Here is a 20,624-nt window from a genome sequence, read left to right on the forward strand (position 1 = left end):
ATGTTTGCTTTAGGGTGGGAACAACTGAACACGAAACACAATTGGCTCATCTTAGGCAAACGGCTAAAGTAAAGGCATATTTTCTAAACAGCTACTGTACACCCCAAAGCACTGTGTGTGTGTGTGTGTGGAGAGAGAGAGAGAGAGAGAGAGAGAGAGAGAGAGAGAGAGAGAGAGAGAGAGAGAGAGAGAGAGAGAAAGAGAGAGAGAGAGAGAGAGAGAGAGAGAGAGAGAGAGAGAGAGAGAGAGAGAGAAGGAGAGGAGACTTTTAAGTCAAGCAGAAACCAAAGACATTTCTATTTTTGTGTAAGCAAGAGCTATTTTTTAAGAAATTTCAAAAAGTATCACAATTGGAGAGGTACAGATCTGAACAGGAAAGTGCATGCTTCACAAGCATAAAGTTCCAGATTCTGTCTCTGGAATCGCCAATTACTGGCAATAGGAAAAAAACGCTCCTTGCTTTCTAGTCAACAACAAGCAATTATCTGCTCTGTGTCTTAAAGTGCCTTTTGGCTGCTACACTTACCTGATCACAGATCAGCTCCCACTTCTTCTCATTGTCATATTGTCGGAGTAGCCTTGCTTTGTCAGGAGGCAAGTTCATGGCATTCTGTAAAGAAAGAGAAAGCAAATCTGGGTGACCCCAACAGGCTGATAGTTTAGAGAGGTTATGCATATGAATAAGCCTAAATGAGCAGAACAACATGGTTGCAGTTATGTGATTTTTTTTTTTCAAATTCATGGTTAACAGAGTTTATCCAAAGCTTTTCAGGAAAAAGAAATTGCAAAAAAGCAATGGAAGATTCGATTCCTTCTCCTCCCCAGCCTCTAATCTAAGATATGACACATGTTGAACAATGTCAAGGTTGAGAGGTTTTTTTTTCATGTCAGCTAAAACTAGAGAATGAAGTTGTGGGTAATTCAATGAGAGTTGCTTTTTCTTCTATCCTATCATAACATTGCTGCTATATAAAATGCCCAATAACAAATGCCTGCTTTTATCTACTTAGAGGGGCAAGACTGAAATCCATGCACAATTCACAGTTAAAGTAGCATAAGATCTGGTTCGCCACCAATGTATACAACATTTAAAAAGAGAGCCACATAAATCTGTTGCAGCAAGAAAGGAAAAAGGCTTGTAGTACGGCAGAAGCCTTTTTCCTTTCTTGCTGCAACAGATTTATGTGGCTCTGCAACATAATTGGATGAGATTCTATTTTAACCAAAACAAATTACTGCTCCAAATGGGATTCGCTTAAATAGCTCTTTATGTAGTATCAAAGTTATCAAAGTTTCAAATTTAATGAAAATATATAGTGATGTGTATATCTGCTTGAGATAACACGCAAAGAACATTATAGAGCAGGAGTGTCAAACTCGCTGTGTCACGTGATGTGTCATGACGTATCGCGACTTTTTTCCCCTTGCCGGAGCTGGGGTGGGCATGGCTTCCACATGACGCATCCGGTCTGTGGGCCGGCAGTTTGACACCCCTGTTATAATGCATATGGAAGAACAAGTGTTGTTAAGAGGAACTGTATCCCGTAGAGTTCCAAAATAAAACTGCATCAGAGAAGGACAAAACTTGTTCTTTTCTAGTTAAAACCAAAAACCCTAGTGTAGCAAAGAAAAGAGAAACAATACAGAAACAAGAAATTTCACAAAAATTTCAGTTGCATATATCAAGTCAGACAGTCCCTTTATATATAGTTATGCCTGCATTTAATTTACTGGGAGGGGTGAGAATTGGAGAGACTATAATCAGATAGGGTTATATAAAATTTCACATGGTTTCTCCCTGCTTTACTACTGTTACATTGGTTTTCATCAACCTGGGGCTCTAAAAACAATTGCCAGAATTTGTAATAAAACACACATGAATGAAATAGGATGGCAATTTAGGAAAGGAAACAAAAGCGCTCTCTCTCTCTTTCTCTCTCTCATCTAATCTAATCCAATCCAATCATCTATCAGGAACTCCAGATTCTGAAGAATCTTCTGTTTAAATACTTTTTCCTGGGAAGACAAAGCAGGAAAGGGCTGTTCTATTTATTTTTTTTTTCAAATCTGCTCATGAATTCTGTAAAACCCTTAATTGGTTCCTGCTATGTTTTTATACTGAACCAACAAATTAAGTTGTAGCTCTGGAACCTGTTTCTTCAAGGATAAAAGCTGATGATCTCCAGATGTTTTACATACATGTGACGTAATCCCTGACTGTTAGCCAAATACAGAAAATGTGTAGTCCAAATTATATTGAGGGTACCAAGTTCCCTATTCTTAATCTAGCGATGTGATATATCCTATATACAGCACTGCACAGAATTAAGTCCTTTACATTTTTGGACCTCACTAAATGTACACTTTTTCCTTCCTGTATAGCTCAGGCTACTGTTGTTAAAAGTACATACAAATCTAGCTAGGTAAAATTAGGACAATTTTTTTCTTCCAAAGAGAGGTCTTATTATTATATATATTGCGGATAAGCTGACCCTCAAATTTTTAACCAAAATGCCATGGAAATGCATCATCTGCCAATAAATCGACCCTTAAAAAATTTATGTATGTTTATCAGTAGGTGGTAGAGGACAGGAAGACCTGGAGGAACGTTGTCCATGGGGTCGCGATGGGTTGGACATGACTTCGCAATTAACAACAACATCAGTAGGTGGCACATTTTCCGTAGTATTTTGGTTTAAAAAAAAAATCAAGGGTCAACTTATCTGCAGATCAGCTTATCCATGAGATATACATATATATAAAATATACAGGCACTTTTTAAAAGCCGAGAGAAAATAAAAACCTACATAGGGATCGTGCAAAGTTTACTTCTCTGTTGTGTTAATTCTTCTGCTGCAGTGCTGGCAAAGGAATAACTGTGGGCCTACATTTAAAATCTCACCAAAGAAATATCAGCATTAAAATGAGAACATATTAGTCTATTGCAAAGAAGAGGATTATGTTCTGATTTTGGCAGGTCACTATATATCAGTGGTGGCGAATCTATAGCATGAGTGCCAGAGGCAGCACTCAGAGCCCTCTCTGTGGGCACGCACGCCATCGCCCCAGTCCTAGGCCTTTAGTTGGGTTTTATAAAACCTTTTCGCTTTAAGCCTCCGCTGCCGTGTGCAAAAAAAAAAAAAAAAAGTTCAGTCAATTTCAATTTCTCGCGGGGAAAAAAGATCTGGAATTGATTGGTTGAACTTTTTCGTCCCACCTAGTCCGCCGTTATTACCGCAGCCATGCCTACCCAACGGGCCACACCCAGCCAATGGGCCACACCCACCTGGCACTCAACGATGCATAAGTGGGTTTTGGGTTGCAGTTTGGGCACTCAGTCTCTAAAAGGTTCGCCATCACTGCTATATACAAACTGAGGTTAACAATTTAGATCCTTGGCTTTTAATCTTTTGTCCATAATGATATGGCTCTTCTCATGTGAAAGCAACACAATGAGTGTAAATATTGATTGAAAAGCATCACTAATGAAATATTTAAAAAGAAATGATGGTAGGAAAACCTGCCCATTCTTAATCAGCTCCCAATTCTGTATTTCATACAGTACATACAACCCCCTGTATCACTTCTGCCCGCTCCCTCTCTGGTAATGCTGGACTTTTGGCAGAAATAGAGTCACTCCAGATCCAAAGTTTTCTGTGTGGTTATGCTGCTTTCTTTTTCCCAATTTATCTGAAAACAGATGGCTTCCTACCCATATTTCTACTAGTATTGAAGGAAGCTTTGCAGGACTACATCACCACATGTCAAGAGTCACAGAAGCTTTGCTCTGCTATGCCTGTAGTGGGGAATTCCTAGGCCTGAATTGCAATCCCAGCTGGCAGAGCCAATGGTCAGCTATGCTGGAGCTGCAGTCCTTCACATCCTGTTTTCCATTCAAACATGATGCCCTCACTTTTACAACCTGCCACTTTCCGAGATGTAAAAAGCAACAGCATCTACCCTCAACCAGCAACAGCGCTAAGAATTTTCTCATGTGGAAATTACAATGAGCACATTAGTGTAGATTAAGATTTCAAGGGGCCACAACTGCCCCCCACCCACCCACACACGCACATACACGGTCCAAACATTGCCACCCATATTATATAGGAACACTAGGATAAGAGACCCTGATATCATGACAAATAGCTGTTCATTTAAAGCTAGAAATGCCAAAGGCAGCATTTGGAAATAAACCTGTTGCTCTCTGCAGTGTGGAAGTCAGGGGATGCACGGCTCATAGTCAGAAATTCTAGGCAGATATAAGAAGCAGAATAACCCATGTATTCTGCTTAATGCAAGATATTATCTCAGTTCTGAGAAACTGACTTCTCATTTGTGATTTTCTGGTGTACAATATTAGCCTAAAATGCTAATGCTTGTGGTTGACATGCTAACATGTCAACCACAAGCTAACTAGAAGCTAACACTACAGGTGCCCCATAAAATGACAGAGCCAATGTTAATAGCATTTAATTATGCAATTTCATTTCAAAACAAACCATATATATTTTGAAATGATTGTGTTCAAGTGAGTCCTAGTGTCTTTTTTATCTGCCTTTGATTCAAGATATAAACTCCAAAACGACTGAAGTCCAAAGCTGACTGACATAAAGTATATATAATCAAGCCACAAAACAACATTATGGTAATAACAATAGAGATCAGAAAGCCAGATCACTACAGCAACTGTCCCATCTTTCAGATTAACCTTTTATGCAAAGTTTGCACCCTTCTAAGGTGGTTTACTGCCTGGGGGGTGGGAGTGGGAAATTTCCTTGGCTGGATATTGGAGTACAATTCTATGATAACATTCCAGGAATTGCCAGAATAGTGAAATTCCACAAAGTGATGCAAGATGAATTACGACCAATGAGCCTCCAAATTTTTGTTAGCAATTTAAGCCAATACCGGCAGAAAATCGTCTTTGCATAATATACTTTTTGCAAAACGTCTCCTTAAGTTAAAAGTTGAGGAGAAAAGTTTCCTTGGCATTCTTATAAATCACAAAGGATCTTTCTACCCATTTGCCTGCCTGGCTGGGAATTAGCAGAATTTTTTTCAGCTTTTCCAGTTAGAAATGGAGGGGTTCCTTTTAGTGATTATAAAACCATCAGCTAATTTGGGGCTTCCCCAGCCCCTTTTACTTTCTACTATTCCAGTACTGCCTTCTTAACCTCTTTCCCACAAGTTTATTCCTTTGAATTTTACCAAGAAACTTTTGCACCTCTTCCTGTACAGCGCTAAATGATTAATATTTTAGCCTGAAGATGTCCATGACTTGTCCTCCTTCCTGTAATTGTACTCTCTGCAATTGAGTAACACTGGGAGTCATACTGTACTAAGCTGTAATCATCTTGATCTAAAAGATAAATGGGCAGCATCTACAAAGGCTTCTCTTTGGCTCACTAAAAAGAAGAAAAGTGACTAGACTTCATTTTATGGTACTGCATGTTACTTTCTCAGGTTCAAGAAATGCTCATCCTGACCCTGAGACTCACTAAGACCACCCAGGCAACCACGTCACAAGTTTTATTTATTTTTAAAAGTAAGAGAGATCAGAAGCATGAATACACAAGAAGTAGACAAGACGATGGTCGCTCCATCCTGATTTGAAGCCCAGCCCCTTTTCAATATGTTGATATCTCACCCATATACAAAGTTTTTTGGGGGGGGGATTCAGTTGTGATTCCATGACACCATCTTGCCTGTTTTGATCCTCCCCTCATGAATACAGTCGAGATAAATACACTAGATTCTTTCAGTGTGTATCTATAAATCTGAAATATGAATGAATATGAGCCCAACATACTGAACAGTAACTAATCCCAATTTATTTCCACAAAACAGAAAAATGTTCCTAAAGCAGAAATTATAAATGCACCATTTAGAAGAGTGCTCTAACAAGGTCAAGGGTAGGCAACCTTGCCTCTTTTATGACTCGTGGACTTCAACTCCCAGAATTCCTGAGCCAGCCATGCTGAGGGGAAAGGGAGAGTTTCCAAGCTGAGCCATGCTGCTCAGGAATTTTGGGAGCTGAAGTCCACAAGTCATAAAAGAGCCAAGGTTGCCTACCCCTGAACAAGGTCATGTAGACTGATATTCTTGAGCAGGGGGTCAAGAAGAAAATACTTCTTTATGCTAGGCTGTTGAAGCTAAGTTTCAGCTAGAACTGTGCTTTCTGATAAACTGATATGATTTATTTATTTATTTATTTGTTTATTTATGAGGCTTATATACCACTTTAAGTGCAAGCATTCTCTAAGCGGTGTACACCAGTAAGCAATGTATATATATATATATTTACATTGCCCCCAACAATCTGGGTCCTCATTTTACCTACCCCGGAAGGATGGAAGGCTGAGTCAACCTTGAGCCGGTGAGATCTGAACCGCTGACCTGCTGAACACAGTCAGCTAACTTGGCCTGCAGTACTGCACTCTAACTGCTGCGCCACCTCGGCTCAACCACCTTTAGCACAGGGGTCTTCAAACCTGGCCCTTTTATGACTTGCGGACTTCAACTCCCAGAATTCCTCAGCCAGCGTGCCTGGCTGAGGAATTCTGGGAGTTGAAATCCACAATTCATAAAAGGGCCAGGTTTGAAGACCCCTGTTCTTGAGGATCAAGCATCCAAACTCACACTTACTGATTTTGCCTCAGTTTTACATGGGAATAAGGGGCCCCTTGATCAACTATGACTTTGGAAGACAATGCCGTGCTTCTTAAATTATATATTCATTATTTTTATTTATTATTTTTTATTTATTTAATTTTATTGGCTGCCCAACTCATGGGTTCTTCTTAGGTTTCTCAATTCTATCCTGCAGCAGCCAAAAGAGCCCAGCCCTCACAAAGCAAAAGAAGAGATGGAAGCTTATGGGAAACAAAGATTTTTGACTTTTATGAAGTCTGAGAGCACAATATGGAATGACGTTATAGTAGTTACTGCTAACTTGAAATTTGACAGAGAGGATTACATTGGGGAAAAGGAATATGCAATTTGTTAAATATTCCTCTCCTCCTAACAAGGGGATAAGCAATCCTCAGATAAATAACATTGCCTGTACAAAGTTATGGGGGAAAGCACCTGCTCACTTCATAAACTCAAAACAGCCTTCATAGTTTTGTATTTGAATTCTCACCCTTTGAAAACAGAAAGAGAAATTCAGCCCCACATCTGTAATCCTGTCTTGTTTGTTAAATTACTAGGTTCTTTCCTCCCCTCTGATCTACTTAGATTTTAGATAAAAGGACCGGAAACTATTGCATTCCTAAGGATCACCTGATTGTCTGGAGAATTGCTCACTCTATCAATCCTGTCTCTGTGTGTCATATATTCTTTCTGGTGTTTTCCACTTTGCTATCTGAGTCCATTCTTTAGCTTTTTCGGTTGAAAATATCTTCCCTTCAGGCCACTCACTGTTCTTGTTGGACTCTTGTTTTGTTATTCACACACACCCCCTTTTTTCCATTCCAATTGCTAAGTGATCGGGTAGATGGAAGATCACCAACAGCAAAGGATGCCTTCCTCTTCCAATCCCCCTGCCCCTATTTCGTTCAATCTTGTTACTTTGTACTTGATTGCATCTTCCTCTTGTTTTTAGTTTATATATATATACACACTTTCTCGCCCATGGCTGAGAGACCTTGTTTTTAATCTTTTGTTGGGTTGCATTCCCGGGATACGGGATACACAAAGCTTCAAGGATAGGCAGAAGTATTGCTATTGACAACCAAATCACTAACACACCTTGAACTATGGACTCAGAAACTATGTTAGGCTATTAAAGAGATTCCCCTCACTGTATTGTTAGATCTCACTCAGACGTAGGGTTTTAAGGAAAAGGAACTGAGAATCAATGATATATCTCTCAATCAGTATTCAGTGAATAGCTCTTTGCTGGAGCTAATAAATTAATCTCTTCAAAAAAAATGAAACTAGCTTCTGTGTTTGTGATTGTGTTTGTTTTGTTTTACCTCTCAAGCAAAAGATTATGAATTTATATAATAGCCAGCTTTGTTTTTGCTGCTTTGACTTGAAATACTACACTTTCAAACTATAGCTTATGCCTGAATAATGGCTCCTATTACTTAATGATACTATTAACTGGCACAAAACCATCTTCAATTTGTTATGTGAGAAAAAAAAGAGCACTAGGTTTCTTTATAAATATAGAAAGCTTAGATCCATTACTCTGTAACATTATTCTAATTATAATGTTACGCAAGCATTATATGAATCTTAATTTAAAATCCAGTTGAACAGAATTTCTTTTAGGATTAAATGAAATGTCACAGAAAGGTTTGCAACAATCGAATTCCCTTATCCAACCTTAGCCTGTGGCTTTTCTGCATCCTTCTATTTCAAGTATTTTTGAAAAACATGATAATATTTAGCCATTTAAAAGAACTGCATCATGTTGTTGAATGTCTATGGAGATTCTCGGTCATCCAGGTCATGGTTGTCACAAAAGTGCTTTTTTCAAAAGACAACTGGACTTTTTTTTTCCCCTTGAAGACATTTTGCTTCTCATCAAAGAAGCTTCTTAAGCTTCAGGGCTGAAGAAGCTTTTTGGATGAGGAGCGAAACATCTTCATGAAAAAAACGAAGCCCACTTGCCTTTTGAAAAAAGCACTTTGGGGACATGTCTTTGAACATTACAACTGTATTCATAATACACTATAAGCAGTGATTCATTCATTAAAACACCAAAGAAGCATTAAAATCTAAAATTAAAAGGCTTAATTTTACACTTATTCTAGAAACAGAGAGAGTTTCTGAGGAACTGGAAAGTATTTCACAGTTGTATTTGTATAGTTTCAGAATATTCACAGTGTGTATGTGGTCTCGAGATATACACAATTGTGTCTTTGGTCTGGGAAAACCCATCAATCAATCAATCTTTATTCAGTCATAGACTAGTACAGACATGTCAAACACAAGGCCCGGGGGCCGGATGCGGCCCGCAAAGTGATTTCATATGGCCCGCAAAGCCATCCTGGAAATAGTGAGGGAACGGCCCCCTCTGCCTTTGCCCTGGCCCAGACCAACCGGGAGCCAATGTACAATTTTGTGGTTGTACATTGAATGCTGAAACGCATTCAGTCTTAGCTCCATAAGCCCCCCCCCCGCATGGCCTGAGAGGAACAGTGCGGCTCCTCCAGTGGACCATGCCTTGGCACTTGTCCTGGTCCCACCCCCTTCTTGACGCAAACGATGTAGAGCGTAGAGCTGGCCATACCCACCCAATAGGCCACACCCACTCCGTCCACACCCACTCAGTAGGCCGACCCATCCTGGCCACACCCACCCAGCCCTGAGGGCAACCACAATGCTGATGCGGCCCTCAATGAAATTGAGTTTGACACACCTGGACTAGTAGATAAAATTCAAAAGTCACTGTTAAATTAGAATAAAAAGGAAAAATATAATTGCTCCAAAAAAAAAACCCTAAAAAGGATTAGAAGAAATACTATGGCTGACTGTACATACTATACAATAGTACTTGGCTGAGATTGAGGAAATCAGATTGATCCAGTAATAATAACCTAAGATAAAACAAGTGACCAGGATATTTAGTAAAGACCGGAAATAATAATTCCTGGTGAGCAACAGTATAGACGGGGCAATGCAGAACAACATGTTCCATGGTTTTAATTATTCCTCCACCGCACTGACACAATCTCTGATCAAAGGGGACCTTTTGGCATCTCCCTTCAGAAAAGGCTGCTGAGAGAGCATTGAATTTGACTATGGATAAAGCCCTTCTGAATATGGGGATCGTTCTGTGCTAAGGTATCTAGCTAATTGGAGAAGGTGTACAGAGTAGTGTTTCTCGGTAGAACTGGAACGTCCACTTGCAGCTCTAAATCAATGGTCTGCTGTTTAAGATCAGCTGTGAGCATTAATAGTGAAAACCCAGCAAATAGTACTCCAGCATATATGCTGTGAGATCAACCAGACTGGACAAAATCCAAGATACACAGCGTTAAACTAAGGCAAGAACAGCAGCGGCAACTGCCACAGTAAGTCCACTCTGCTTGCAACTAATCAAAGCAATAATATCAGTCAGGGTTTACCTGGGAAAAAGATAAGCCCTAAAGTAAAGAGTATATAATTGCGCTAAAGAAAAAAATTCACCCTGCCCCTTTCTATAGAAAGAGTAAATTCACACACACAACTTAAACTATTTTTAAGGATCCTTGCAGAGGATTTATTCTTGAAAAAGTCATAAGAAGGGCTTCACTTTTGTAAACAAACCTGATTGAAGGGCAAACATCTGGGTGGATGGAGGGAAGTCCATTCGTTTCAAACTTTCCTGCCAGAGATTGCTGATAGCAAGGAATGAACAGACTGGATATATTTTCCCACACTGAAATCGTTCCATGAAGGACTTTCTGTGTTTTTTTTTTCAAGTAGTACCTTGATTATGGATAAAAGGCAAAGGCAGCTGCCCAGGGTAATTTCCTCATTCTTTGTTTTGGTACACACAGACAACCACAGAAAACTCACAGAGTCACATCGCACTCTATTGTACCTGTGTAGCCTGGGCACATCCATGTTCAATGTAGATGAAAATAGGATAGCCAAAGGTTGAATTAGGGGCATCAGAATAACTGCCTGTATGTGACATTTACAATCACATCTTTATATTATATTATATACTGTAAGTTCCTCAAACTATGCCTTGAACTTTTACCTCTTTGCAATCAGTCTATGGAGCCATTTGTAGCAGTCGGGTTGCTCTACAATTCTTTGACTTATTGAATATATCTGAAATATAAACTGCTCAGGTCATCCCTACTTATATAAGCTATGGGTTATATTTAGAACAATTCAATTCCACAAGGCTCTCCTCCCCCGCCCCATTTTTAAAACTCAGGGGGAGGCGAATATTCTAGAGGTGTAGTTTTCCTCATCTCAATGCAGAAATGTATTGGTGTGAGTTGGAAGCCTCTGAAAAGTCCAAGATTTTTGCCCAAATGACAAAAACAGTGACCCATCATCACAATGCAAGTCCTTTTATACACATGTGCAACTTTACAACGCATGTTTAAAAAAGGGATGGAGTTTATGCTTAGGCCCGGGGTAGGCAACCTTGGCTCTTTTATGACTCGTGGACTTCAATTCCCAGGAATTCTGGGAGTTGAAGTCCACGAGTCATAAAAAAGCCAAGGTTGCCTACCCCTGGCTTAGGCTATGATGGTGCAATGCTATTTTCTTCATTTGCTCTTGCTTGCCTCCTTTTCCCCCCCCCCCCAATATCTATGCCTGAGTTGCCTTTATTGAGAACATCATTAAAACTGCAGAGAAGCCCTTTAGGAATGTGGGCACCCTAATTATAATCTCTATCAAACCCAAAGCAGTGTCGTATTACAGGTAGTCCTCGACTTAACAACCAATTGTTTAACAATCGTTCAAAGTTACAATAGCACTGAAAAAAATAACTTACAACTGGCTCTCACATTTAAAAGCATCGCAACAACCCCCTTGGTCATATGATCAAAATTTGGGCACCGGCAACCAGCATGTATTTAGGATAGTGGAAGCTTCCCTGGTTCATGTGGTCACAATGGGCAACCTTCCCAGCCAGCTTCCAACAAGCAAAGTCAATGGGGCAAGCCAGATTTGCTTAATAACTATATGATTCACTTAACTGCCACGATTCACTTAACAATCATGGCAAAAAAAAAAAGTTGTAAACTTGGGTGTGACTCACTTAACTGTCTTGCTTAGCAACAGGAATTCTGGTCTCAATTGTAGTCATAAAGTCGAGGACTGCCTTTACATAATACGCCATCAAAATGAGTGTTTTGCTTCTGCTCTCAAATGACAGAGTTAACTACTCCAACAGCAAAGAATTGGAGCATCAAGCCTTGCCAAGTCCACAAATACAGCTTATTTCTGCTTTCACCTTTCGATCGTGGACAATGACGCACTGCATTTATACACTGATAAGGGAACAATAAAATGCTTGTTCGCTCTTTGGTAGTGTAGGATGTGGCTTGGCTAAGAGTAAGAGTACTTGGTCTTTCTTTGAAATGGACCTATTATCTACTCATTGCTTACTAGATTGTCCCTTTCCGAAAGAAGGAGGGAGGGAGGGAGGGAGAGAGAAAGAGAAAGAAAGAAAGAAAGAAAGAAAGAAAGAAAGAAAGAAAGAAAGAAAGAAAGAAAGAAGGAAGGAAGAAAAGAAAGAAAGAAAGACTACTTAAACTGGATCTATATCAGTTGGATCAAATATCTGGAAAAGTAGGTAATTCTTCCAAAAACAACCATTAAAAAGTTATTCAACAAAAGGAGCACTCACCAATAATACGCATAATATTAATGTCAACATAAAATGTTAACTGAAAATCTACTACATTTTGCATTTGGTCCTGGGATGGAACTGACTACCTATTTCACTCATAAATGCACATGTTTGTACAAACACACACAAAGCCTTCTTCAACTGAGTCGTATCAGTGTGGTTGTGGTGGAGAAACAGCACGTGAAGATCTTAGAAGATTCCTTCTTCCCCACCGTCCATTCTTTCATTTCTCTATTGCTCAGCTGGAGGATGGGATACCCTAACAGGTGCACTAAAATTTAAAAATAAAGTTAACAACAAGCCTGAATCAAATTATGACATTAGATTTACTTTAGTTCTAATTATGAATTAGACAACAGTTTCTTAAGTGTCAGCATGGAATTTTCGGTGCCTCCTTCTGATTTGTAAGAGGAAGTGCAGATAGGAAGAAATATGTAAGCTCATCACATATGGTTTATGCAACTGAAAATAATAATTTCCAATTGCATCTATTTCTGGCAATTGTATCACTTTAGCCATAGCAAAATAGTTCCCTTTTCCTTTATTCCAAATTATGTGTTTAAACTAGGGGTAGATTCTCCATCTTTCGTGTATCGATTTTATTTCAGCAGCAAGAGAACAAAACATGTTCCTTCTCTCAATTTCTGTTTTTTCCAGACACATGTCCAACATTGGTCTTCATTAGAGATGTATAAATTAATTATCTAGACAGTCCTATTATTTTTTACTGATTATATGCCATCAAATCTTTGTCAATTTTTAGTGACCACAAGGACTTTATGTCCCATACATCCCAGTCAATTTGGATGAACACTAAACATTCTGAGAATTGAAATCCAACATGTGGGGAAGGCTCCAGGTTAGCAAAGGATGACCACCCACTCAGAAAAGAAGTTCAGACTCATTGTAACTCATCTACTCCAACTAGTCTTTTAATTAGGATGAGGCACCACCTGATCATGCCTCCCACTGTTAGTTATTCTGATCTAATACTAGTAAATATTGCAAGCCTATCTAAACACATTCATCTAATCAGTCATATAAAGATATGCAAGAGTTATTTAGCAATGAAATCATCCACTCACATTCTGGTAAACTGATATGACTGTTCAAAGCCAATTATCGTATATTGAAATGAGTAAACCCATTATTCTGTTTCATAAGTGTGAGAGAGTAACTGACCGTAACCAGTTTTAACTTCCTGAAATTAAATTATAAAACACTCTAAGGACCATCATGAACACAACTTCTTCCACCTTTTTTTGCAAGGATAGTTATATCTTCCTTACACTTGGAACGGTTACTAAAAGGTGCCAGTAGTGAGACACTGTTTCTTCCAGTCAAAGTCAGTAGACATTTTATAAGACTGAAAAAATCTGGCTCAACTTTTAATAGGTAGCAATAGGACCATCTTAATTTGAGTCGTCAAACACTTCACCTCATTTACCACCCTCCCATTTTCTTTGATTTTCCAATCTCTATTTTTCAATTGTTGAAAGACAGTAATCTGTTATGTTTAGCTAACATATTGTATCTTACAGCAGCCCCTACAAAACTGATTATATAGTTAGACCTGATGGGTACTTGATCAGAAACTGCAGAGATTTACATACCGTAAAACTGAGATGTTAAAAAGAAAAAAAGTATTCTGGAAGAAGAGAATGCAAGGCATTTCTATATTGTTACTAATAACATCAGATTCAGTTCCAAATAATTCTCTTTTCATTAGGCCCCAGCAGAAAGAAACAAGGTCAAATGTCAAAGCGATGGTCCAAATTATGCAAGGCTTGCAGAATAAACTGCAACTGGTTACATTTGCCTAATAAGCCAAAGCAAAGTAAATCACATCTCTGCTTGGCACAAATCAAGCCAATATATCTATGATTTGCTAGTTTTGCTTAGCTACCATAGAATTTCTTCCATATCCCCTCTTAATGCATTTCTTTTGTTGTATCTTACACTAAATGTTGGCCAGTACATGTGAAAGCTTACTCTCATTGAACACTGACAAAAAGTCAGAACATAAACTATGTTCCTAATATAAAGGGGGGAAAATAAAATAAAGATAACAAACTGTTTGAAGAAGTCAATAATTTTTAACTGATTGCAGGAATTATAGGGCAAAGTCTTAAGTTGCCACAAAGAACTCTGTCTCAAATGAGGCTACATTCCTGAAAACTGTCACATCCAGCCATTTATCAGTGGGTTATTGCATACCAACAGTAGGTGGGTTTGAAGCAAACTGTGAGTAGATCTAACCAATCTTCTTTCCCACACTTCCACCCCACCACCCAGATTTCCTTGATTCCATTCCTCTGCCTCATAAATAAGTTACCAGAAAAGAAAGTGAAGTAGTAAATTGCTTGCTTGCCTTGGGTTCTTGCAACTGGGCTAAAAATCATACTGAATTGTCTGTGCACCACAAATGGCCACAGTTCTCCTATGTGTATCAGTTCATTTGTTTGCATGAAAAGCAAGCTATGAAGCTAGAACAAGAGAACAAGACAACCGAAAGAACAGAACGGGACATCTCAGGCAGAATCATGGGTTTTGGGTTTTTTTGCAAACTGTAAAACTGTTTTCAAACTACCAGAATCAAAATAAAGTTGTTATACCCACACAAGACTAGCATGTAATCATAATACTACGTTGGAACTGTATTTAACCAGGTTTGAAACGTTTTGAAGGATCTATCTCAGACATGTCAAACACAAGGCCTGGGGGCTGGATGCGGCCCGCGAAGTGGTTTCATGTGGCCCACAAAGCCATCCTGGAAACAGTGAGGGAACGGCCCCCACTACCTTGGCCCTGGCCCAGGCCATCCGGGAACCAATATACAATTTTGTGGTGGCCCTCTTGGCACTTGTCCCGGTGGACCATGCCTTGGCACTTGCCCCGGTCCCACCCCCTTCTGCCAGAGACCCTCAGATCTGTCCCACTCCTGCCCAGGCCCCCATGACGTGAATGATGTAGAACTGGCCACGCCAACCCAGTAGGCCACACCCACTCCATTCACGCCCATCCAGTAGCCTGCACCCACTCTGGCCACACCCACCTGTCCCCCCAAGGGCAACCGCAATGCTAATACAGCCCTCAGTGAAATTGAGTTTGACACCCCTGATCTATCTAAACTATCCATAGAGCAGTGGTTCTCAACCTGTGGGTCGGGACCCCATTTGGGGTCAAACGACCATTTCACGGGGGTCGCCAAACAAGGCTGTCCGCCATTTTTCTCCCCTTTTCTTTGGCCACACCCTTGGCACCCGGTGATGTATAAGTGGTTGGGGGTCACCACAACATGGGGAACTGTATTATGGGGTCGCAGCATTAGAAAGGTTGAGAACCACTGCCAAAGAGACTTCAATGCAAGAACCCACAAATATTATGCCCCACCCAATTGCATCTAGTGTGCTGGACATAGCTTTCCCTTCTTTCTATACTAAGTTAATCTCAATGAGAGTAAAAATCTAAGCCAGAGGAACATGACTTCATGTTAACCGAACCTGAACACCCACTCAGTATTTTGTGAATGTAAACACTTTGTTTCCTACAAAGATAGGCTGTGGCTGCCTTGCAAGTGGGAAAAAGTTACAAATATGCTGATAAAGGCCAAATAATTCATATACCCATCAGCATTTTAAAGTCCCCCTCCACAGTTAGATAAGGGCTTATCAATAGCGGAAAGTACAATGCTGAAATCTGGTCATGTAAACTGAGATCATGAATAGTCTGCTTAGCTGCTGGTTTCTTTTCTCCCTTCTTGCCTTCTCAGAAATAAGAACGTTAGCTAAGATTTGAAGAAACAGGTTCAACCACTGTAACTTAAAGCTTTATTTATACGTGTCATCTGATGCCAGTTCAAGCACATACTAATATGCGCGCCTTTAAGTTTGCCTCGGATTTGTGTATCCCGGTAAATTTATCATCCTGGCCACAGTAGCAGTTCTTGCAGTGAGTTCTGCCACCAATTTATGAATCTCAACATCTGTCAGAATTGTAGATGAAGGACATGGAACTTCTCCTCCATGAAGGTTTTTGTTTGTTTTTAAATTGTTTTGCCTGTTTAATTGTTGAAGGACAGTAATCTATTAGGTTTTGGCTAACACGTTACAATTTATGGCAGTGCCCAGCAACATTTGACTAAGGTTGGACCTTAGAATGGAAAACTGCAAGAATTTTAACTGACAAGTTAAAAAGAAAAAAAAAACATTCTGATAGAGGAGAATTGCTGTTTAATAGGCTATTAATAACATCAAACTCAGTTCTAAATAAATTTCTTTTCATTAGGCTCTAGTGGCAGCTGACACAGCCAGAATCACATGTCCAAAGTCAGGGCTCTTTATCCAAGACTTACAGAATAAACTACAACTGGCTATATGCAATACATGTGTTAGAGTGGGAATCAGAAGAGGCCAGTTGGTTAGGAATTGTATGAGTTGGCAGGGTGGTACAAAAAACAGGTTGTGATTATTCACTGGACAAGGAAATAAACTCTATTTTTTCTCAGAGGTGTTTTATTTCATACTCAGATTGCATTACTAATAAAAAAATGTTCTGGATATCCTGAAGGCCACAAGCAAGGAATCCAAACAAGAAACCTGGCAGATAAGATTTTTTTTATAGCATGAAGAGTTCAGTTATTACAGAATACCGATTAAAAAAAGATGAATATAAGAAATGAGACAGGTTGGCAAGAGAGATGGATGGATGGATGGATGGAAGGAAGGAAAGAAGGAAGGAAGGAAGGAAGGAAGGAAGGAAGGAAGGAAGGAAGGAAGGAAGGAAGGAAGGAAGGAAGGAAGGAAGACCCAAAATGACCATTTTATCAAAATGACAAAAGCAGCATTGCAAGCTATGCCCCTTTGATTATTATAACTATCCTTGCCCTACGGATGCACTCCACTGAAGGAAAGTCTGAATGACTTCAGTGACAAAAAATATTAAGAACAAAAACAATTTTCCCAGGTAGGTTTGAAGTAGAAGACAAAAAAATAGTACCTCCGCTAAACAGTCACATATACATTATCTTTGTGATATCATGGAGAATGAATGGAATGACACCAGAACTCAATGAAAGCAAATACCTATATGTTAAAAAACAAAACAAATAATTATACTCAAGGAAACTGCAGACTAGACTACTGTAATAAATTTCAGGAAAAAGAGAGAACAGCATGAGTTTGTCAAGAATACGTTCTATTGCTCTGCTTTTTCATTTACAGAATATATTGTGGGAACATTCTGGATATAATGTATTCTGGTTAGCATCCTGAAGCCCCTCTCCTGTTTTTTTTTAAATTTTAATTGTTTTCTTCTTGTTTTAAATTGCTTTCCATTATAATGTTTATATGTCGTTTTTATGTTTCTAGGTCTCCTTGTACACTGCCCGGAGTCACTCTATGAGGAAGATGGTTTGCTTTTAAATGTGATATATAAATAAAACAAATAGATATATAAAATGATATAACTGCAGCCCAGGATTTAGAAAAGACTATACCACATCAGATGTTCTCAATTTTCAGCAGAAACTCTTCACTTCCCCTAAAAATGTTCTTAAAAAGTAGTTCAGTGGCACTACTTTTTTCAAATCAAAGTGCAAAAAAATGGCTAATTTACATATTCACACTTTTTTATGAGCTAAATTTTAGGCTTGGAGTTTTCACAGTTAACCCGTTACTCTGCCACTTTGACAGAAGAAGCCGCAAAATGGTTTTCTTATTGCAGAGACTGAAATAAATTTCCATTTATGTCTTCCAACACTACTCATTGCTATGTAAGAAGTCAAGGTTATTATGGTAACCAAAGTAGCTCAAACCTGGTACGGTCTCATACTTAAAAAATATACAGATAGTCCTCGGCTTACAATCATTCATTTAATGACTGTTCAAAGTTACAACGGCACTGAAAAAAGTGACTTATGACCACTTCTCACACTAAGGATCATTGCAGCATCCCTTCAGTCACCTGACCAGACTTCAGGTGCTTGGCAACGGGCATCTATTCACAATGGTTGTAGCACCCCAGGATCCTGAGATTATAATTTACAACCTTCCTAGGGAGCTTCTGATAAACAACTGTAGTGATTCACTTAACCACAGCAAAAGGTCATAAAACTGTGGTGGTGCAGTGGTTAGAGTGCAGTATTGCAGGCTAACTCTGCCCACTGCAAGGAGTTCAATCCTGACCAGCTCAAGATTGACTCAGCTTTCCATCCTTCTGAGTTCAGTAAAATGAGGACCCACATTGTTGGGGAAAATATTGCTAAGTGTTATTGTTAAAACATGGCAAAACTCACTTAACAACTACTTTACTTATCAACAGAAATTTTGGGCTCAATTGTAGTCGTAAGTCAAGGATTACCTGTATTGCTGAAATCAGTTTAGAAAACCATGTTGGTAAAGCCACAGAATACGGAAGGCCATTCAGGCCATCTTGCCCAATTTTCTTTCCCTCTAGGAATCCAAATTAACGGCATCCCCAATAGAGGGGTGTCCCATCCTCTGCTTGAATCCGTCCAAACAAAAGGAAGCGCATCGGACTTATGTAGAGTAGTTTTGCCTTGACAAAAGGTGCTTTGTATTATGGAGACCATAATTTTCTTTGTCAAGTTAAAGCGATAGCTCAATTTTTGCTCAACCAACTTGTCAGGAGAGAGGAACATCGCCGTGTAGCCACTTGGCTTCTTAGAAACAAGGATAATGCAGAGTCATTTTGAAGAGTTGCTTCGTTTGAATTATTTTTTTAAGCAAAGGAACCGTCTGAAGATCTGCACCACCCTAGAATCCAGTGGCTTCCTGATAACTGTAACGATGGGATTATCTGTCTGTCTAGCTTTTATGGGTTATATCTACCAAATGGAACCAGGACTCTGGATGTCTTACAGAGCTTACATATAAAACGCAACAGAGGCAATCTTTGCCTTACAACCATTCATTTAATGATGGTTCGAAGTTATGACAGCCCTGGAAAAAGTGATCTGCAGCACTCCTGTGGTCATGTGATCACAATTCAGGAGTTTGGCAACTGATTCACATTTACAATGGTTGCAGCATTTTGTGGTCACCTGACAGTGATTTGCAACCTTCCCAGTTGGCTGCCAATAAGCAAAGTCAATTGAAGAAGGCAGACTTGCTTAATGACTACATGATTTGCTTAATAACCACATGATTCAATGAAGAACCAGAGTAAAAATGGTTGTAAAATCAGGTCAATGGGATGACTCACTTAATCACTCTGATTAATCACAAATCAGTGGGATGACTCACTCACTTAATGATTGCATCGCTTAGTGACTGAACTTCCAGTTCCAATTGTGGTCATACATTTAAAAACTACCTCTATAAGTCAGTACAATAATTGTGTGAATTAAATATCAGCTTTCCACTCACCCTCATGCAATGATGATGAAAACAAACCTACCATTTGTTAATTCCATTCTAAATCAATATGTGTGTTGATTCTTGCTGGAAAGTCAAGATCTTTCTGACAAATTCTCCCTTCCAAGGCTAATTGCATTAAAATGTCTGAATGATTCTAATAGCGAAAGGCAAATATTCTTAACCCTATAGCCTTTTGTGTTTTTCAAACTTGGTATCAGGCTTAAGTTTGCATTTTTAGAAATGTCAAAGGCTTCACTAATTCACTTTACTCATTAATTACAAATTTATGTATTTGGAAAAAAGGGCTCATACATAAAAGATTTGAAACTCTTTTCAGAACAGCACGATGATGGAGGTGAAGAGGAGGATGTTAAATCACTCAAGATGGACAGTAACATTTGATAAATACGCTTTCTGTTAAAAGAAAAATACATAAAATCTAAAAAGGAAAAAAAAACATATTACAGAATCCCTGAAAACAAGGTAGTTTATATGAGAATATTTATAGTGGCCACATAAATGGCTACTCATATGATCTTATACTCCTTTTAGTTGTTGTGTGTGACTCACAGGTCACCCAAGGCTCTACATCCATCCAATTAAAGGCTGTCACATACAGGAAGGTCTTCATTATCAAACCAATTTTCTTTAAAAGACTGAACTTTCTCTAGGAATCAGACAGCTGATCCATGCAGCAATTTCCTCAATATATACAAAATTACCAAAACTTTTACTATCACTTTTATTTTCTACTGCATCTGAAACAACCCCAGAATGAAATGCCTCAAAATTCTTAACCTGATGGTGATTTTCAAATGTGCTATATATCACAACCCCCGCGAACGTCTATAATTATAATAATAATAATAATAATAATAAAGTTGGAAGGGACCTTGGAGGTCATCAAGTCCAACCCCCTGCTCAGGCAG

The 20,624-nt window shown here is 39.0% G+C and overlaps 1 protein-coding gene across 9 annotated transcripts in view; it reads right to left on the reverse strand.

The window, feature by feature from the left end:
* FMNL2 (formin like 2) overlaps window positions 1–20,624 on the reverse strand; it is a 239,960-nt gene that overhangs the window by 96,146 nt on the left and 123,190 nt on the right. For all 9 annotated transcript variants that reach the window (XM_039335432.1, XM_039335436.1, XM_039335434.1 and 6 more), the window contains exon 2: window positions 527–610. In XM_039335432.1, coding sequence (XP_039191366.1) covers window positions 527–610 — 84 coding nt within the window. The remainder of the gene's footprint in view (window positions 1–526; window positions 611–20,624) is intronic.

The sequence above is a fragment of the Crotalus tigris genome, unplaced genomic scaffold (assembly GCF_016545835.1).
Source record: "Crotalus tigris isolate CLP2741 ecotype Arizona unplaced genomic scaffold, ASM1654583v1 scf7180000017641.3106099, whole genome shotgun sequence".
NCBI classification, from domain to species: Eukaryota; Metazoa; Chordata; class Lepidosauria; order Squamata; family Viperidae; genus Crotalus; species Crotalus tigris.